This window comes from Crotalus tigris, unplaced genomic scaffold (assembly GCF_016545835.1).
Source record: "Crotalus tigris isolate CLP2741 ecotype Arizona unplaced genomic scaffold, ASM1654583v1 scf7180000017551.9496454, whole genome shotgun sequence".
NCBI lineage: Eukaryota > Metazoa > Chordata > Lepidosauria > Squamata > Viperidae > Crotalus > Crotalus tigris.
Genome location: NW_024096469.1, coordinates 4,513,707 through 4,536,158, shown reverse-complemented (window position 1 = coordinate 4,536,158; position 22,452 = coordinate 4,513,707). Strand labels below are relative to the sequence as shown.

The window sequence follows — 22,452 nt, the reverse complement described above, 5'->3', positions numbered from 1 at the left end:
TATTTAAGTATGACTTTCTCCATCTCTTTTCAGAATGTTTGTGAGGTCCTAATTTATTCATAGATTTGTGTTTGCTTGGCCCAATGTAATACCACTCTTTATAAAAGCAATACAGGATTGAAGAAGTGGCCCCAAAAGCTTAAACTACAATTAAATGTAAGTCTTTAAAATGCCACAGAAGTCTTTGTGATTGAGTTTTACCTAGTGAGTGTTGTTGTTGTTAGTTGCGAAGTCGTGTCCAACCCATTGCGACCCCATGGACAATGTTCCTCCAGGCCTTTCTGTCCTCTACCATCTTCTGGAGTCCATTTAAGCTCACGCCTACTGCTTCAGTGACTCCATTCAGCCACCTCATTCTCTGTCGTCCACTTCTTCTATTGCCTTCAATCTTTCCCAGCATTAGGCCCTTCTCCAGTGAGTCCTTCTCATCAAGTGGCCAAAGTATTTGAGTTTCAACTTCAGGATCTGGCCTTCTAAAGAGCAGTCGGGGCTGATCTCTTCTAGGACTGACCGGTTTGAATGCCTTGCAGTCCAAGGGACTCGCAGGAGTCTTCTCCAGCACCATAGTTCAAAGGCCTCAATTCTTTGTTGCTCAGATAGCAGAAAAATGTTCAGTCTGAACTTGTCAGGCTGAGTCACTTTTGAAAGACAATGTTACTTATTGGATTCTATATTTTGAATATAAGTGGAGTATAGTAAGCTGAGTAAGTTCAAATCCCTATTTTTGCCTGTATCTCAACAGCTCCTCAATCTGGTGGCCTTCTGACACATTGAAATATAATTCCCACCATTCCCAACCAGCATGGACATCATGCTATGTTAAGCATGCTAGCATGCATTATGCTGTTACGAAGAATCACTTCTGTTTCTATGAATTCTCTGCAGTTTTTAAAAACATGAGTTTGTACATTTTTGTCTAAAATCATATAACACTGCAATATCAAGGAATTCATTCTTTTTACAATGCATTACTGCTAATTGAATGTATTACTATTAAAAACATATTAAAATAAGAACCTTTGTTCTGTCATGTTTCAATTTCCTTTTCCCCAGTGAGTTTATTTATTTAAATCATTTTATTCCTATTTACTTGCAAGAACAAACATTTAGATTTTAGGTTTCAAAAGATCTGGAGAGTCTATAGCAGTGGTGGCGAACCTATGGCACGGGTGCCAGAGGTGGCACTCGGAGCCCTCTCTGTGGGCACATGTGCCATTGTCCAGCCTTGCCTCCCCCTGCGACCCCTCCTCTCCAGCCACCCCCCTGAAGGAGAGTCGCCCTCAAGGATGGCCCACATGGAGCAGCGCAGCCAAGGACATGGCAGCCAGGCAGTGTAGACAAGACTCTGCCCTCACACCCCATCATGCAGTTGATACTGCAGGGCACGGGCAGAGGGTGTGGCTGCCATAGAACTGCTGGGCTGCCTGGGCGATCTGCGGCAGGCCCTGGAGGCAGTGAGTGGGCCTGTGGGTAGGTGGGGTGGGGGCAGGGGGTGGAGCGGGGGCGGGGCAGGGGGTAGAGCGGGGGCGGGGCCAGTTTTTGGGCACTTGGTCTCTAAAACAGCGGTTCTCAACGTTTGTGTGACGGCGACCCCGTCACACAAACGTTATGCGCATGCGCGGCAACCCCCATGCGCCGCCCCATGCGCGGCGGCGCCCCATGCACTGCCCATGCGTGGGGTGGTGCGCATGCGCGGCGTGCATGCGCGGTGCCGCCTCATGCGCGGCGCCGCCCCCAGAGGGGAGAAAATGGCGGATCGCCGCCTTTGGCGACCCCTGAAAAATGGTCGATCGACCCCAAATGGGGTCGCGACCCATAGGTTGAGAACCGCTACTCTAAAAGGTCCGCCATCACTGGTCTATAGTGCAGTTTTCCTCAGCCTAGTGTCCTCCAAACACACTGGAAAATCATCCCAACAGCATGAGACTGTCCTGCTGTGATGGCATTCTTCAGCTGGACAGCATATAGGCACTTTGAATGGTTAATCATATCTTGTTTATAGTTAATAACTTTTATTATTTTAAGTAATTAGCATTTATTGCTATTGGACTTGTCATTATATCTTTGATGCTGTCAGATTCTGAGTGCCCTTTCCATAGTTTCCAGTTGGCATGACTGGTGCTTCTATTAATGCCCTTGGCCAGTATTTCTTAAAGTGTAATCCTAGGCACTCTAAAGGTCCCCCAAGATTCTCTCAGAGGTCTTCAATTATTTTTATAATAATAAAACTATTCATTTATCAATTACATTTTTAAACCACCCGTCTTCTTCACAGAGGGGTTCTATGCCAGCCTATGTGGAAAAATAATACAATATTAAAATCCCATCAAACAATCGCAATTGTGAGGACTGGTAGTAGCAGTGAATATATTAATTTTAAGCAGAAAGGGTTCCGAGTGCAGATGGCTGAAAATATGTGAATTCATTTTTGATATGCAATAATATGAGATTAGCAATATAAATGCAGCTGACAAACTAATATTTAAACTATTTATACCTTAATAAAAACAAAGAATCTCAGCATACTTTACAAAGAAAATTTGACAATTCAGTGAAATCTCAGTCCTTTATATTGTAATTACGGATTTTAGTTATTCGTTGAGATTTTTGGGGTTTCTTGGATTGAATGTAAGGTGATTTCCTTGGTTTTAGCCTAGATTGAACATCAAACTTCATCCCCTTGACAGCCAGTGGATCTACTTGTGCTTTTCTTGGAGACTCTTCAAGTCTTTTGGGCTCATTGATAATGTGGCATTTTTCTAAAATCAGAAAAGGTAAAGGAAATTAATAGCATTTTCACACAACGCCAATACAATAATAGAGACCTAAACTGACCCGAGAAAAGAGCATCTTTTAACCCCCATTTGTCATTGCCAGTTTTGAAGACAGGTGGTGACATTGTTAAGATTCGTTTTAGATTAAGCCAAATTAGCACTGTTGTATGGCCACAAACTTTAGAGAGACAATGCATTATCTATCTATCTATCTATCTATCTATCTATCTATCTATCTATCTACCTACCTACCTATCTACCTACCTACCTATCCTTCCATCCATTCATCCATCCATTAACAAATGCCACAGCTGCTGCCATTACTACTAAGTCAACTGAGTGCAATAGGGAGCAAACAGGGCAACATGTCTAGAGAAAGGGAACAAAAATGACTCCTTCATTTTTCCAAAATTGTTGATAGGAATTATTGGATGAACTGCTTCCAAGCAAAGGTTATCAAGAGTTTTCCATGGGGGAGATGGGTGGTTCCAAAATTATTTTTTTCTTTTAAGTAGAGGAAGAAACAAATAAACATCTTTAACTTGGTAAAAGAAAGAGGGATGGGAAGATATCAAGCAAAGGCATCTTGTTCAGAATCTTTTTAGCCCAACAGTATTACTGAAAAAAGAGCCAGAAACCATGTGATACTTCTGCTAGGCACCATCAACATATCGACATAATTTCTTCCTAGAATCTGCTTGAAAAATGTTTTTAAGATGGCCATCAATATGTATTGCCCTAAATATAACACATTAAAAAGGCATTATTCACTTCAAATGTTAAAAAGTTCTAACCTGAGACCTCCAACAATTAAAGTGGAGAACAGATTTCGTTCATATGGTAATATATATGTTACTAAAATTCAGTAGTAAAAATGATAACGTCACCCATTAATTGCATCTTGCATATCTCTAGGACCCAAGTGTCATTTCTTTGCAGAAGGAACCATTTTATTATTCAACAAAGATATGTTTCAAGTAAGGTAGATCACTAAATGGCCATAATCAAATAACTCCCATTAGTATACAAAGAAGGTTAGAAAGTGTATAAATATAAAATATCTAAAGATAGGCATACAAAAATAACATATGTTGAAAACAATAACTTAGAGCAATATCAACAAATATATGATTCTCCCTCAATAAATTACATTTAAAAGGACCTCTGTAAAAACTCTTCTTCCAGAAGGATAATACTTGGAATGAAGCTAGTTTCTAATTTAAAAAAAGTTTCAAGAAAAGCAAAAAATACAAAGTTTTAAAATAATGTGAAAAAAGTGCAAAGAAAGAAATAGAGAAAAATGTTTTTTTCTTTTTTATTTATATTTTTTTATCTGTTGTAATTTGTATTAATTTTTAATGTATATTTTTATCTTCAATAATTAATATTAAAAAGACTAGAGAAAAAGAATATTTACATTTATTATTGATTGGAAACCCTTTATGCACCCTTTATAAACTCCTTACTGAAAGAAAAAATGAACTTATGATTTATAGTTTTGATAATTAGACAGGACAGGTTATAGAAAGAAGAGAGACATGTAACCTAAGTGAAAGAGATTAATTTACAATTGCAGTTATAACTTCTGTAAAGATTAAAAGCCACTTCTTTATATTTTTTTCCTTTTCTATTTTCCTTTTTATCTTTCTTGCACTTTTAGTTTTCATTTTGATTTTTCCTTTTTTCTTACTTTTTCTTAGTTAAATGCCCTTAACTTGTATTTTTTAATCTTTATTTCCACAATTCTCTTCTCTTCTTATACCTCTATTCAATATTTTAAGAACTAAAATAAATAGGAATGGAGACAACTGGTATCCCTGTCTTGTCTCTTTTTGTATCTAACAAGGTTTTGTTAGATCACTGACAATTATTCATGCTTTTTGTGAAGTGTAAATTAATCTTACTTAATATAATTCTCTCAAAAATCTGTATCTTTCTTTAAACAGGAAGGCTTATAATTTCAAAGGTTTTCTCTGCATCAAAGTAAATCAATGAAGCTTGTTTTTCATTATGTTGCGCAAAGTATTCCAAAATATCCAATACATTTGTTATATTATCTTGCTGGTCCAAATATCTCTCTTTAAATGTAAATTGATAGTTTCCAAAAGTGATTAAGAAAATGAGGATTTGAGCAAATCCAGTATCCTTTAAAGGTAACCTCTGAGATACTGGAACACTGCTATCATGTCACCCCTCGTCTTTCTCTTCATTAAACTAGACATACTCAATTCCAGCAACTGTTCTTTATATGATTTAGCCTCCAGTCCCCTGATCATATTTGTAGCTCTTCTCTGCACTATTCTCAGGAGAGAATATTCCATCATACAGGGGCCATGACAGAGAAGCTTCTTAACCCCTCAATACTACATTCCTATGATGTTTCTCTCCATCAGGAATCTTCATGTTTGCATAGTATGGAACACATTTAGTAAAAACATGCTTTATACAGATAACATTTCTATGATGAGAAGCTTCTTTCTAATCATCAAGGAGAGCCTTAGTAAAACCTACAGCAGATTAAGAATGCTTATGGACCTACAAAATTTATCTTGGAATTCTAAATATTTCTCTAGTTTTTCTCTTGTAGGCTTGCCTTGGCATAGGTGACCAGTGTATGTGCACATCTGTTTGAGAAAAGATAGCAGCAATCCCCCTCAGAACCTTCCAAGTAATGGATTCATTTAATGTTATCATAAAGCCATAATTTATATAAACATTATTACAAAATAAGTATAAAGTATAAAAAAGAAAAAAGGGAACTGCCTATCCAAATGGGGTTGAAAGTCACTGACCTCTAATAGACAATCGGAATGACTGGCATTTGATTTACTATCACCAGCTCAGTTTTACTATTTTATTTATTTTGTGTTTGTGAGTGGGTCTTGTCTCTTGATTTTCTTGGCAATGTTTTTCAGAAGTGCCTTGTTCTCACCTTCTTCCTAGGGTTGAGAGAGAGAGAGAGTGACTAGCCCAGGGGTAGGCAACCTTGGCTCTTTTATGATTCGTGGACTTCAACTCCCAGAATTCCTGAGCCAGCCATGCTGACTCAGGAATTCTGGGAGTTGAAGTCCACGAGTCATAAAAGAGCCAAGGTTGCCTACCCCTGGACTAGCCCAAAGTCATCCAACTGGCTTTGTGTTTAAGGCAAGACAAGAATTTATAGTCTCCAGGTTTCTAGTCCTGTACCTTAAACCATTACCCTAAACTGACTCTTATTTTCATGAGGTCCAATCCTTGGTATGATATAGAGTGTATTGAGGTTAAAAAGGCCCTTCTCGGTGCACTCAACACCTTACCAAATGCTTTTCAATTACTCATAGCAAAAACTTTTTTAAAAAAGGCCTGATTGAGAAACTGTCTTCCACAACATCTGGCCAGCTGCTTTAATCCTACAGACTTGATTTACTCTGGGTTCCTTTAATTAAACAATACCACCTGTTGGCACTATAGAAGCACACATTCTCTATAGTAATCCCTGACTTTTGGACTGAGTTTCCTCCCAAAATCCAGAAGGCCTCCACTCTGTTGTTGTTTAGAGGAGTGTGAAAACCGTGATCTTCACCCAAGTCTACCGTAAGGAAAAAGATTGGGAAATCTATTTTCAAAATAGCTTCCAAAGGGAATCATTGCAGTGATCTCCTTAACTGGCCAGTTGTATCTATGGCTGGGGTTAAATGCTTCATTACTCAGCTAAAACCTGGAAAAGAAACAGGAGGAAACTTCATTCTCACAGAACTATAAGGCGAATAAGAATTTTGGCTACTTCATTTACTCATTATTAATATTTCAGGCTAGTTTCATATGACTGGAACCAAGCTACTATAGTATTCCATTCTATAAAACTACATAGACCAGACCCAATAAATTACAACTCTATTAGTTTACTCAATGCGATAAGTAAACCATATGCCAGGTTTCTATATTCAAATGATTGGATTGTGTTTGAAGTTAATCCTGAGGAGCAGGCTGGTTTTAGAGGGCTACGTTCAGCTCTGGACTATGGTCTTGTCCCTCACCATACTCTGCTTTTCTCCCACCCACCACCCACCGCTGCCCAAGGTTCCCTGTTTTGCAACCTTAGTTGCAAAAGTCAGCTTTTGAATTTATTCCAAGAGATGGAGAAACTGTGGAAAGATTAAGGTGATACACCATTTGTAAAAGGCTGCTTCTACTTATCCAGTCTCTCTAACCCCTCTTTTTTAAATTATAATTTAAGGTTGTGGATGTATTTAATACTCTCGCCTTCTACGTTCTCCACAATAACAACCCTATGAAGTGGGTTAGGTTGAGAAAGTGGCCCAAAGTCACCCAGCTGCCTTACATGTCCATCTTTCTGAAGCTGTTCCAACTTATAGAGGAATGTTACATATTAGCCCTCTTACTTTTTAACTTCTATATAAATCAAATCATTCAGGTACTTATGGTCCCTGCTCACCACCCTCCCCTCATAGTAGAATGAGTGATTCTGGCACTTTTATGACATTGTACTCATCATGTCATTTTCTCAGACAGGAATAAGAAAGGCACTGCCCTTTTTCTATTTAGAAGAAAGATTATAGATATCCTCAATTAACAACAACAACTGAAATCAAACTGAAGTTGCTAAGCAACATAGTTGTAAAGCTCGACATCATCTGACCACATGGCTTAGCAGTGGCAGTTCTGGCCTTTCCTATTAACTTCTTAAAGCAAATCCCATGTCATTTACCGTGATGTCATGTGATCACCAATTGTAACCTCCTGCCAGCTTCCCCACTGACTTTTCTTCTCAAAAGCCAGCAGTGATGGTCACAAATAGCGATCCTTTGACTGCTGCAATGTTGTAACTGTGGGCCAGTCACAAATCACCCAGATTGCAATCACATGACAACGGGGAGGCTGCAATGGCCGCAACTATGAGGGCTGGTTCTAAGTAACATGTGTTCAGCACTATAGTAAATTTGAACAATTGCTGAATGAATGGTCATAAATAGGAAATTAATGGGACTCCCATTAAACGGTTATTTACAGGTGGTGCTTGACTTACAACCATTCTTCTAGTGACCATTTGAAGTAACAACGACACTGAAAAAAAAATGTCTTATGACAGTTTTTCACATTTATGATTGTGGCATTGTAATATGATCAAAATTCAGACATTTTGGCAACTGAAATATATTTATGACAGCTGTAGTGTCTCAGGGTCTTGTGATCACCTTTTGCAACCTTCTGACAAGCCAAGTCAATGGGGAAGCCAGATTCACTTAACAATCATGTTACTAACTTAACAACTTCAGTGACTCACTTAACAATTGTGTCAAGAAAAGTGGTAAAATTGGGCAAAATTCACTTAACGACTGTTTTGCTTAGCAACAAAAATTTGGGGCTCCATTGTCATCATAAGTTGAAGACTACCTGTACACTAAGTACCTTGAAATGTTCTACCACACCTCTTTATCTTGGAGTGCAGATCTCAGTGTAGTTTCACATCCATTATCAGAGTTTTTCTATGGCCAGTATGGTTTTCTTACTGTTCCTCAGGTTTCTTTTAATATATATATATATATATATATATATATATATATATATATATATATATATATATATATATATATATTATTAAAACTTTTAAACCAGAGGATAAGAGGTAACACAAATAGAAAGAAGGGAAGAAAAAAGTGCATAAAGGAAAAAAGCAAAAGTGCAAGAAAAGGAAAAAGATTAAGGATTTTTATTATTTTTTATTAAAATTCTTAAAACAGAAGGGAAAAGGTTAACATGAACTACTATTATAAAGCAAGGAAGAAAAAAGAAAAATAAATCAAAGAAAAAGCAAAAGGTGTAAGAAAAGGAAAAAATCAAGTGGTTCCTCAGTTTCTTCTTGCTACTGAAATGTGCTTTCTTATCTAGTTCAATACTCTAGAAGCTGTTCAAATTAAATTTATTAGAGCCATTCTCGTAATCCCAAAATGTATTAAGAATGCCATCTTATATTTGGAGATGAGTTTGATTTCTGTAGATATTATAGCTTGGTCCTACTCATCCATTTTTGGTTAAATTTGGTAGGAGGAATGAATTGAGAAAATGGCAAAATTAGCAAAAATGGCAAAACTGACCTCTTTGATCAGGGATAAAACAGTACTTTTATAAAAGACTGGAAAACCTTTATGGACCTTTTGCTAAAAATGGAAAAAGGTGAAATGATGATTTCTGGACATCATTGAAAAAAGGCTGAATAGCAGGCTAAAAAGACTATTTTAATATGAAAGAGGGAACATAGATAAGCAGTTTGTAACTGCTGTAAAGAAGATTGGAAATCTTTTCTTTAACTGTATTGTTTTTTGTACTTTTTTTCTTTTTCTTTTTATATTTCTCTATTTGCCTTTGAATTTTGTAAAATTCTCAATAAAAATTATATTAATTCCCCACTGATTGGGTCTTTTAGGACTGCTTTATATTAACATGACTTCAGAAGGCTATTGACAAAATCCACTCACTAGGCTTTCAAAATGCCGGAAGGGCTCTCCAGCAACAGATCTATGACACTGACCTTCAAACTAATCTGAGCCTAATGTCCAATCCTACAGTTTGGGAGGTTCTTTTATAAGAGTTTGAGTGACATTTCATAGGCCTTTACTTTAGCACTGCCCTTGGCAGTCTTCTTTGGATACTGTATGGACACCTTGCAGGCCAGCAGCTATACCCATATGAGGATGGCTCAACAGAATCCCTGAACCACTGCCCCTTTGGTCTTCCCTTTAACAATCTTGCATTATTGTATATTTATCTTTATTCTTTGCTATATTTACTTGCTCTATATTCACCGTGTTGGCTTTATATTGCTATTTTCCGGCTTGATTTCATTTGATTTGGGGTTCTAACCTATCATGGAGGAAAGGCAAAGCATTAAGGAAAGCTGAACGTAAGATATATATCTGGATATGCGTTTGTCAATGGATATTTGAATGTCAACAGCTACAAGTGTATATATCTAGAGTTCAGTCTATACACTTATTCCTCGACTTACAACCATTTGTTTAATGACTGAAGTTACAATGGTACTAAAAAAGTGACTTATGACCAGTTTCCCCTCCTATGACAACTATAATATCCCCATGGTCATGTGATCAAAATTTGGGTACTTGGCAACTGGCATGTATTTATGACAGTTGCACTTTCCCAGGGTCACGTGACAACCATTTATAATCTTCCTACACGGCTTCTAGCAAGCAAAGTCAATGAGAGAAGTTAGATTTCCTTAACAACAAGTAATTCACTTAACAACTGTGGCAAGAAAGGTCGTAAAATGCAACAAAGCTCACTTAACAGCTATCTTGCTTAGCGACAGAAATGTGGGACTCAATTGTGGTTGTAAGTCAAAACTACTTGTATCCCAAGTACTATATAGTACACGTATGTATATACAATGATTCAAAGTCATCAGATATGGTTAAATCTATTTTTCTATGACCACTCTTTCACATGGAAACTTTAATCTGTACTGAACTGGTATGGTTCTATAGGAGCTGAGAATCTGCAATTGCTGATTTCTTACTGGCTTAAAGTCCTATTTTCCAATAGCTCACTGGCCCATTAATTCTCCTTGATGGCTTTTCATCAAGATGGAAGTAAAAATCTCAGCTGTTCTATGTTATTGTGGCCTTTCTATCTATTCTTTATTGTCCTTAAGCCAAGAAAAATTTTAAAGCTGAAATCTGTGAAAGAATCTTTGATATTGCATAGCAAATGGATTTTGTGCTACAGCTAACTCTCAGTGGTAGGTTCAAATTTGATTTATATCTGTAAACCGTTCAAGTTTCTTTGCCTGGCATAATAGAACCTTTGCCTTATTCTCAGCAGTACAAAACGGGAAAAACAATAGATGATGCCCTTGTGGAAATCGTTTTTTCATGTATTTTTCCACCACTTTTTCTACAGCAATTTATGTGCAGACATGCTTTTGCTGCCTCCTAACAAAAAGCCAAATCTGTTAAGAGTGAGAGACATTTTGTTTCCTAATCACTGCCTGCAATATTACCATCACCAATCGCATTGTTCTATGTGAATCAACAGTGACTTTCATCACAAGACATAAAATGTCCTAATCCTGGAGTGATGACACTATGGCATAGTTCTTTTATATTTTATAATATTTTCATTTAATTTCATGTTATTGGTTTATTTCTATTATATCTTAATGTTTTGTAATTATATTATGGTTTTATATATTTCATTCTGTTGTTTCTGTTCTTCATTTTTTTAAATTTTAACTTTAATACAGCTGTTACCTTGCTTCTGTGTTTTTACCTTGCTAATAAATGATTACAATTAAATAAATTTGACTTTGAAATTCACATATGCACAGGTCCATATGTGTTGAGAGCTCATCTGACATTTAGCACCAGTTCCAACTGTGCCCTTTCACACATGATCCCTGACAATAAAGTTAACTTTGATCACACTGCATTTCCCTGAAACACAGAATATAAATGATGAATTGACACAGTCCATTCTGTTACTACTGTTCCTATAATCCAGATAACTCTCTCTGATAATTATTTGTGCTGATTTTGCTGGCAGGAACTGTTAAGTACAGAAATCGCATCAGCACAAGTTAATATTTGTACTTCTCTTGGGAGATGAGAATCTTACATAACAGAGAACAAAACTGCATGCATAGAGTCCAAAAAAAGTACGCATCTCTGTTGGTTAATATTCTACCCAGCCCTCTCATTGTCTGGTCCTTTACCCACATGATAGGGAAAAAAAGTGTTGAAATTTTGACCCATAGAGAAGATTACATATGGCCCAATAAAATTGGGCCAATAATAATGAACAATTATAAAAGTGGGTCAGTTTTCATCATCCAAGTTTAAATATTGCAGCAAAACATGTATTGCAATTATGACTGTCCCTTATTGTTCAATCCTTTTGCCTCTTTTTAAATGTATCTATCATTCCCCAAGGCTTGGAACTCTAAAAATAAAACCCTAGCACACTTATAGTAAATTTTTTTTTCATTTGGTCTTTATTTTGATGTTATCTGTTTAATTATGTTTCTCAACTTATGTTAAGTATTAACATAAATCTATATTCTAACAAGTAAGGCAAGTCAGTCTGGAAAGCATCTAGTTTAATCTATAGGAATGTTGGTGCAAATATTCTAGGGCACATTATGTACACAATTAAATACATAAAGAACAAATGTCTAACTTGAATCTATCTCCTCCTCACAACTGGAGTTCTGTTTTATTTGCTTTCCCATTTGTTTCTAATGTAAATTAATCGTTTTGTTGTTGTTTTTGATATCTCTTACAAACTGCAACTCATTTTGAGCTTTATTTTTTCTTCGGTGTCTATATTCTTCTGTTGCACACTTATACTTCCATTTCTTATACATGAAACACTTTTCTTTTAGCATTTTAGAGGGCTCCTCTCTAGTCTCTTTAGATTTTCCCATGTTTATTTCTAGTAGGAATTGTGATTGCACATACAGTATCTTTTTTGCATACCAAGGCTAAATTGCCTCCCTATTCCAGTTCTTTTACTTCCAACTTTAAATATTCTACTTTCCTACAGTTAGCATGACTTCGTTTTTCTCCCCCCCCCCTCTAGTTTGCTTATCCCATGGGTCGCCTCCACCTGTTACTGCCATTGCCACTTGCTGTCAGCATAGCCATTCCTCTACAGCTTTTATTGATGGTTCTCTCCCACTTCATCTCTTGCTCTTCCTCATCTTTGTAAGACTGAGTGACAGGTCATAAATTCAGTAGAAAGATATTGGGTAAGATGGGAGAGAATTCTCCAATGTTCCTTACAATGTTCTGAATTTGTGAGCTTTCAAATGGAATATTTTTGAATACAGCTTTAGTACTATCCTGAAAAAGCATTAAACGTTTTTCAAAAATATTCAGAAATAGCCTGGTTAACAAGCTACAAGCGTGAGACAGGGAAGGAGCTTCCTCTGAAAGACTGGAGAACTCCTTCCTGCTTCACCCCACAACCCCACTCCACAATTGCAACTTGCCTGGAAACTCCAGCCAATTGGAGTCACAAATTTAAATGACATGGAACATGTCATTTTAGGTTGCCTCTTCAATTCACTTGGGCAAACCCTACATTGCCTTTATGCCGTATCTGAAAGCAAGATAAGAGGGTAAACATTATTCCCAAAGCAGACTACCTAATGCCAAGCTCTCCTTAGTAGGTATCTATGAGATAGATGAATACCAAGCTTCAACATAATTTTTTTCAAAATCCATCTGTAGATGGTATCAAATAACTAGCTCAAAAAGTTGTTCTACAGCAGGAGATTGTGGGCATTTGCAGTATTAAAGCCAGCAGTTTTATTTTAGATAGATGCAGGGCTTTTTTTCTCATAGAACGCTCAGAACGGAGTTCCGGCATCTTTTTTGGATGGAACTTTGTAGGGTAGGCAAGGCGGGTTGTATGACATGTGTGAGTTCCAGCACCTTTTTTATTTTTTAGAAAAAAAGCACTGGATAGACGTATCCAAAATTAGGAATTAGCATTTTTGTAAAATCCCAGTTGAGTTTCACCAATTAAGAGCATGAAACTTTAGGAAAGTTGCAGTAACATTTACATGTGCAAACAGTCTTTGTTTTATCAATAGGTTCTTGACCTGTGGTATCTCTTCTATGCTCAGTTCATAAAACCTTTGATGCAATAGATGAATCTGTACGCATCATCCCTGGAGTTCCATATTACCTTCCCCTTGCTATCACACGGCTGTCAGCGTACGTAAGTATTATGTAACTATTGTTAAATGAGAACACAGTGTTAATTTGTAATTTCATGATATATTTTCTATTTCTAAAAACTTTTGCAATAGTAACTAATGAATCATAGTCTTGGAGCTATTATGGAGAATCTTTTGCAGAGAAATGGTCCAATTTGTAGAAATGCTTGATAAATTCATATAATAAGCATAAATGACCACAGGGTGATCAGTAAAGGGAAGAGAGAAAGAGAGAGAGTGAAGTTTAATATTGGAGAGAGAAATGCTTAGCTGCTTTGTATGGGCAAAAAGAAAACATTGGTCAATTGGTGAAATAAAAAATGATTTTAAATGGAATAAAAAGAGAAAGCAAGCTATTAGAATAAACCTGGATAAAAGAGAATTAAAACAGCCTGAGCAATATTTTCTACACATATAGTATATATATTGGGGAGGGTTTGTGGAATATGTATGCATTCATGCCAACTCAATTTTTCAAGGGGAAAAAAGGGCAAAAAGTGTCAAATCATTCCATAACCATTCCATCAAATCAGACTAGTACCACTCTACAAAGACTTGGTAGGACCACACTTAAAATACTGCATCCAGTTTTGGTTACTCCAATACAAAAAAGGTGTTGAGACTTTGGAAAGAGTTCAGAGAAGAGCAACACAAATGATTAGGGGCCTGGAAGCTAAAACATGAAAAATGACTTTAGGAACTAGGTAAATCTAATCTAGTGAAAAGAAGGACTGGGGTGACATGATAGCGGTCTTCCAATACTTGAAGGGCTGCCCAAAGTACCTGTGGGCTGGACAAGAAACAACAGATAGAAACCAACCAAGGAGAGAAGCAATCTAGAACTAAGGAAGTGAGAACCAGTGGAACAAATTGCCTTCGGAAGTTGTGGATGCCCTATCGTTGGAAGCTTTTAAGAAGAGACTGGATAACCATTTTTCAGAAATCGTATATAGATCTCCTGCAAGAGCAGGGGGTTGGACTAGATGACCTCCATTTCCCTCATAATCCTTTCAGCTGTTAATGGGCTTTGAGAATTTCATTTAGTAGAATTGGGGTGCAACTGTAATGTATACACTATAAATCACTTTATGTGCAAATCTCACAGGGTTGTTTTGAGGGGAACCACCTTGAATTCCTTAAGAAAATCTAATCTAATAAGTAAACAAATAAGTTGTTACTGAATCTTATAAAATTGAATCTTACAAGAAATCTTAGAATGCATTGACTGAAGTTTTTTAATTTCTACCAAGCAAAACTTGTGTCATAAGTACAAAAAACAATATTGTATTTCCACCTATGCATATTTTATCAAAACTAAAATAATATTAAAATAATTTTACTTATTGAAATATAAGTAAAATTAGTTAAAAGGGCAGATGCTAAGTAAAAATGATATTTATATTCAGCCGCAATATGCAGTATCTATTTCTGAAGAGTGAAAAGAGTAATTTCCAGACTTTTAGCTTCAAACAACATTTTATCACATGTTCTTATCACTTGGGAACACCAGACTTGGATGTTTATGCAGTGGAAAGGAGATGGGATGTAATCAGTTTATGTGTAGGACAACTCAATACATCTAAATCAGGGGTCTTCAAACTTGGCCCTTTTATGACTTGTGGACTTCAACTCCCAGAATTCCTCAGCCAGGCACACTGGCTGAGGAATTTTGGGAATTGAAGTCCACAAGTCATAAAAGGGCCAAGTTTGAAGACCCTTCATCTAAATCATAGCAAAAGTGCACCCAAGAATACAACCAGGACTTCCTTACACTTGGACATTGTGGAATGTCCAAAGAATGCACAGGGGAAAACCATTAGAGACAACTATGCTGCCTTCCAGAAAGTTGCACAGAATATAATTTGATCTATAGATACTAAAGATACTGATCTGTCTGTAGCCAATAGCACATAAATGTGTCAGTTTTACACTCAGTGAAACACTGAATTCAAAGGTGGTGAAAATGCAAAGGAAATGAAGAAAATATCAATAGAGTCTGCCATAAGTAAAATAGAGAAATTTAGGGTTCAACAAGCCATTGTGCTATATTTGAATTCTATTACTGAAATTAAATAACCATATTTTTATATATCATACGTACCTTGATCAATGTTGTTTTTGGGGCTGAGAGCTGAAGGACTTGATCCCATCTCTAACATTTGCCAAATTTCCTCTAAGGAACTAGGCGCACTAGATGATAACAGACTTTTCTGGGATAGGCACGGGCTTTCTCTGCTGAGCTGTTGAGGCTGCTGTGGCACAGGGCCTTTAGATATTGAGGGATCTGCACTGCAATTTCTTGTAAATGAGTCTGATTCATCCTGTGGAAATGACCAATACCTGAGATCAATGTCATGGGGAAATGGATGAAAAATGGCACAAAAAGCAGTGGTAGGTTTAAACGACCCATTTTGCTTTCCATACAGGCAGTTGTGTGATTACAATTTATGTCCAAACATAGGTTAAATAATTTTTATACAGAAGGCATCCAGGAGGTAAAGTTGAAGATTTCAGACTGTAGAAGTTGACAGAGCTGGATAAGTAGAGATACAGTAAGAGAATAAAATGTAGATGATTGGGGGGGGGGGTCAAATATGCTTTCTAATCTCCGTGAAGGGTAATTGTGGATGGTAATTTGTAGCACACATTTATGTAAGTAAATGGTAAATATTTGGGCTAATCAAGAACTGTGTGTTCTGATTCATGGCTAGATGTTCAGTTTTTAAAATACTCAATGTTGATTCAAGGGAAATTCCTGATTTGGTTTTGATTGTGGAGTATGAATCAGGAAAACCAGAGACATGCTAACCATCATGATAGAAAAAATGTTTTTTTAAAAAAATAAAAAATGGAATAATTTTTAAGTAAAAATTTAAGGAGATGGAACAGAACATATTTTGTAGAAATCAGTGCTGTTATGTGAAAGTTATATGGTCTTTTCACTGCAGAAGCTTCTTGTCCAAACCACTTGTACATTATTCTCAAAGCTGTCAGCAATAATTTGGCAATGCAATTTGAGTGAACCATCTTCGTATGAGCCTTAGTTTCAGTTTTTCCTTATTCTACTACATATATATATATATATAGCACTACACCAAGAAACACACACAGAGGTTATGGAAAAATGAATGCTTTTGCAGAGGAATAAACAAACATGATAGCTATAATGTTATTTTTTTCTTCAAACAAAATTAAAGTTTGCAAGTAACACATAAGTCATGAAAACTTTGAAATCTCAAAAGAAAAAGGGGAAAAGTCTGATAAACCAACTAATCCGTGGATAATCAAGTGAATTTGGAAGTCTGGAGTAAGTTAATGAGTTAGAATGAAAGTGAGGATGAACTAAAAAGATAAATTGACTGTTTGCAAAAAAAGAAAAAGAAAGAAAAATAAAAAAAATAAAAGAGCACCCACATATGGAGCTTCTAAACATGAGAATGAGTCTGGTTGGCAATGAGGTATAATTTAATGACAATGAATGTGTACATATATCTTGTCTCAAAGGCTGCAATGTAGGTAATAAATCACAAGAGTCGAACTCTGATTTAAGGCAGATCTGTTAATCCCTGAATAAAATCTTCCCTATCTCACCTCTTTCCATCAAAATGTATTTCTTGAGGAAATATTATAAGTTTTAAAAAGTGCTTTTCTCTCTTTGGTACATGTCAGCACATCAAATGTGCTGTGCTTCTGAACTACAGGAGAGACCTCTGTAGAAAAATCTGAATCAGGGAAAGGGCTAGTTTGCTACCTTTGTTCTGCCTAGATCAGTGATGGCGAACCTTTTAGAGACCAAGTGCCCAAAAACCACCCCCATCCCTGTCCCTGCTCCGCCGTGCCCACTGGACCACCCATCACCTCCATGGCTCGCCACAGACCACCCAGGCAGCCCAGCAGTGCCATGGTGGCCACGCCCTCCACCCATACCCTGTAGTATTATTTGCGCGCGATGGGGTGCAAGGGCGGAGTCTTGCCCCCGCTGCCCAGCTGCCATGTCCTTGGCTGTGCAGCATTGCATGGGCCGTGCCCAGGGGCGACTCTCCTCTGGAGGGCTGCTGGTGAGGAGGGGGCTATAGGAGGAGGCAGGGCTGGGGCGACGGTGCGTGTGCCCACAGAGAGGGCTCCGAGTGCTGCCTCTGGCATGCGTGCCATAGGTTTGCCACCACTGGCCTCAGCCTTCCATCCTTCCGGGATAGGCAAAATGAGGACCCAGATTGTTGGGGGCAATGTAAATATATATTCATTGTTTACTGGTGTACACCGCTTAGAGAGTGCTTGCACTTAAAGCGATATATAAGTCTCATAAATAAATAAATAAATAAATAAAATTTTGTACTGAGTAGGATTTGTGTGTACAATTAGAGTCCAGATCTAGTGAGGACTCACTTTGCACTTCCCATATACAGATAGTCCTCAACATATGGCCACAATTGAGCCCCAAATTTATGTTGTTAAGTGAGACATTTGTTAAGTGAATTTTGCCCCATTTTATGACCTTTCTTGCCTCAGTGGTTAAGTGAATTGCTGCAGTTGATAAGTTAGTAACCTGGTTGTTAAGTGAATCTGGCTTCCCCATTGATTTTGCTTGTCAGAAGATCGCAAAAGGGGATTATAAGACTCCAGGACACAGCAACGATCGTAAATATGAACCAGTTGCCAAGCATCTGAATTTTGTTCACATGATCATGGGGATGCTGGAAAAGTCGTAACTGTGAAAAACGGTCATGCCATTTTTTTTCAGTGCCATTGTAACTTTGAATGGTCGCTAAATGAACTGTTGTAAATAGAGGTCTATCTGTAATTGATATTAAATTACAGTTGTGGGAAAAATAGCACATGAAGTTAGGAAATTACTTGCTATCAGTTCTAATTTGTACGGGAATGAAAAATGGATCAGTAGACTGAATTCAAATTATGATATTACAATGAATTAAAAACAAGAAAACAGAAAAGAGAAAAAGGAGACAAAATGCAAGGTAAAAGTATGAAAAAAAGAAAAAAAGGAAAGAACAAAAGAAAAAGGATGGTTTCCAACTTTCTTTGGTACAGATGTAGATAAAAAATATGGCCAAATTTTACTCTAAAATTAAAAATAATCTAGATTAAATGTACCCAAATCTCTTCTATCAGGAGTATGCCATCAATCTTTATGGAAAGCACAAAATGACACATTGATGCAATTGCCAAAGAAATGGTGAATTGTATCTCACCTGTGTTGTCCATGAAATAGGGATGGAATAGGAATAATTGCTATAAATTGGACATAGCAAAATCAGAGTTACTTCGCAATACTCTTCAGAGCCTGACATTTGCATAGTTTGCATATAATTATCACTGTGATCACAAGAAAGGCTGGCATTCCGACAGCAACCTTCTTGTCTTCAGTATAGAACAGTAGGAGGAGGTTCTGACATACTATCGAGAAGAGAGCACATTACCTGTTTTGTAGGTTGGCAATGCAAATGTTCTAAAGCTAAAAAATGCTGCTTTGCTTCTTGAACATGTTCTTTGGGATAAAGGGCACCAGGGGATGTGTTATTCTGAGGGTTTTTTGAATCATTGCAATCCTGAAATCCTAGAGAAAAGCAAAATAAAGAATGAACCTTTTATGCTATACAGAAATGGAAAGATGAGTCCCAGTATTTAAGCTTTAAAATGAAATTCTCTTACAAGGCATCTATTTTGACCTCAGGTTAGTTATACAATAATGTCATTTTTCATTGTTCTTTATCTCCAGGAAACAAAACAAAAAAGTTTTTATTTCAAGAATCCTCTTATATACATGAGAAGTATATAAAAGAGCTTTTTGCTATTATGTAACAAGTAGTTGTCACCTTGACCTTTTAGAGCAGTAATCAAGGTCTTCATAGTCAAGAATAAGAAACAAATACTGAGTCTGTTCATGTTTCATACCACCATGTTCAACGCTGAGAGCAATTGTGCTCTTATTCAGCAGCATTTCCTTCTCAAGCTCTGACTAGGACCTCTTAACCTTGGCAACAAGCCTACATGCAGTACTTCACTCTATTAGTTTTTCTCAATCTCAAGAGACTGAATTTCTCATGTAAGAATTGAGATTCTTCTCTCCAATGAACTTACCTTCCTTTGAAGCTCCCCCAAGTTCTGTTCTTAGTCTGTTTACCATCTCTAGTAGCTGCTGTTTCTCTTTGCTCAGACAGCAGATCTTTTTTGCAGCTTCTTTCAGTCTGTCTTGAATCACTTTTCCATGATTTCTAAAATGTTGATGAGGTCCATCACCTGCACCCATACTAAGTAACTGTTGCTTGGGATGAACAGAATCCTCTTGGAGCCATTTTACCAGTGGATTCTAGAAGCAAAATGAGATAAAGATTCTTCCAGAATAGGAATCCCTTATTTTGGGGGGCCGGTAATATATTACATATTTTGAGAACCTGCTGGAAGTTTTCTGGGTGCTTTTGAAAAAAACAGTTGCTAAGCAAGACTTGGATTACAAATCACCAATAACAAAGCACCATTTAACTGGAAGATTATTTGCCACCTGGACTGGACCCTGTCTGTTCCAGATGCCTTCTAAAAATTTTGCTTAGTTTTGTCTTTATTGGCAGCAGATGGGCATGCTTCTAAACAAAGCACTAGAGCAGTGGTTCTCAACGTTTGTGTGACGGCGACCCCCATCACACAAACGTTCTGCGCATGCGCGGTGCCGTGCGCATGGGGGCGCTGCCCCCATGCGCGGCGTGCATGCATGGTGCCGCCCCCATGTGCGGCGTGCATGCGCGGCGCCGCCCCCTGAGGGGAGAAAATGGCGGATCGCCTTCTTTGGCGACCCCCGAAAAATGGTCAATCGACCCCAAATGGGGTCGCGACCCATAGGTTGAGAACCGCTGCACTAGAGCCTAGCAGCCCACTATTATTGTTTTCCAAGAAAGCTTACAAAACCCCTTTGGTGCCCAAAGCAATTTTTTTTTAAAATGCCAGAGGCTGGGATATTGCCTTGAAAAATTCCAACTTCTCAAATTTAAAATCATTATTATTTAAAATGTAATAATGTGGAGAAAGAAGTCCAATAGATAGTAAGACAATTATAAATAGGCACATTCATAAAGTAGTCGCAACACTAGGAAGCCCATCCCAGAGCAGTATTACTAAAAAAAAAAATGAAGGGCAAGTTATAGATATATATATACCGTATATTCCGGCGTATAGGGCGACCCGGCGTATAAGATGACTCCCGAGTTCAACGCCGGGTCGCAAGACGATTGACGCCGAGTCGCAAGACGATCGACGCCGAGTCGCATGCCTAGAAAGTCGTCTTATACGCCAGAAACTACCTTATTTTCCGGCGTATAAGATGACCCCCGAGTTCAGAGGCTGTTTCAACGCTCTCAAAAGTCGTCTTATACGCCGGAATATATGGTAATGAAAGGAGTAAAGTGTTCACTATGATAAGATTAATTTAATTATCTTAGACCATTTTAAGAGTAAAAACTTTCCAAAAGCAGCTTGCCTAACAATAAAAGGAATATTACATTATTAAAGGCAAGCATTTTATCCAAGATATAAATAAGATATAGCTGACCTACCAGCTTCTACCAGTAAAAAGTATTTCTTGCCACTGCAAGCACATGAGTTTCCCAGCTATTACAAAACTTAGCATACAGATTGAAAAAAAAAAAATAAGGGGGGAGGATATAAAGCCATATTATACTCCTTTGGCAACCTGGAGTCAGTTTCACTATATTCTGCCTGTACTGTGAGTTCCTGAGCTGTTAAGTTTAAGTTTCTTGTAAGGACAATGAAATATTTTGGAATTCCCATTTTTCTAAGCTCATTCCACAGCTTGACATTGACACAATCAAAAGCCTTCATGGAAATTGACTGGCTTTCTTCTTCTTTAGTTTAACTTGGAACCTGTAATAATAGGAAGTTAGCACTGAAGCAATGAACTGATGCAATGATAGTGAAGACATTTAACTTATTCAGTACTATCATTGCTACTAAATAAACCCAGAAATGCATTCTTAACCTTGTTAGTTCTTCTATTATTTTAAACAGAAACACAGAAAACTGATGGCAGAAAAAGACCTAGTGGTCCATCAAATCTTTCCTTTGAGTTAGTTTGCTTTTTAATATATCTCTTATTTTTAATTATTATTTTTGTTTAATTTTTTTGTTGGATAATGGACATGTGTTTATCTCAAACACGTTAAGCATGTTTAAACTCAGTTACTGATGACTGACACACTCCCTCCGCTGGCAGTTGGTTCTAAGCTTCCACTACTCTTTCTGTGAAGTAATACTTTCTTTTCTAACATTACTTCTGAACTTCTGTCAGTTTGAGGTTATGCCCGTGTTCTTGATTTTTGCTTAATATCGAAAATGCTGCCTTATAGAACCATATTTACACCCTTAATATATTTAAAGGTTTCAATCATGTTCCCCCCCCCTTTCCCTTCTGTTCTCCAGGCTGTACATATTTAGTTCTTCCAATCTTTCCTGATATGTTTTGTCCCTCAGACCATGCACCATTTTTGTTGCCCATCTTTGAACTCACTCAATCTTATCAGTATCTTTTTTAAGTGAGATCTCCAGAATTGGATACATACAACACACATAAAGTTAAAGTTCTAAACCTCCTTTTTCCTGCTGGTGACCGCTCTAATGATGCATCCCAGAATTTTGTTTGCCTTCACAGCTTCCTGGCCATACTGTTTGCTCATTTTGTAGTCATCTGCTATTATATTCCTTAGCTCTGTGCCATGAAAAGTGAATTATGCCCTAGAAAATGAAGCCATTGCTAAAGATGCAGTCATTTATGAATTCCTCTCAAAAAAGAATGGCCCCATGAATGTGAGTCTGTTTTGTCCTGCTATTAACATAATAGCTTATTACTGATGCAACCTGTATTTCAGCTTCAGTGCTTACTCCCCATTACCTTCAAGTCACAATTTTGCTAAA

General features: G+C 37.3%; 1 protein-coding gene across 3 annotated transcripts in view; it reads right to left on the bottom strand.

Annotated features, from left to right (window-relative positions):
• Positions 1-2,476: 2,476 nt before the first annotated feature.
• The window catches only part of CCDC57 (coiled-coil domain containing 57), a 60,990-nt gene continuing 41,014 nt past the window's right edge, over positions 2,477-22,452 (bottom strand). For 2 of the 3 annotated variants that reach the window (XM_039344248.1, XM_039344256.1), the window contains 4 exons: positions 19,612-19,840; positions 18,951-19,087; positions 15,614-15,833; positions 2,477-2,759 (listed from right to left, as the gene is read on the bottom strand). In XM_039344248.1, the coding sequence (XP_039200182.1) occupies positions 2,560-2,759; positions 15,614-15,833; positions 18,951-19,087; positions 19,612-19,840 (786 nt within the window). In that variant the 3' untranslated portion in view covers positions 2,477-2,559. Of the gene's footprint in view, positions 2,760-12,780; positions 12,891-15,613; positions 15,834-18,950; positions 19,088-19,611; positions 19,841-22,452 lie in introns of those variants that run through there. The other variant, XM_039344267.1, reaches the window with a different exon arrangement.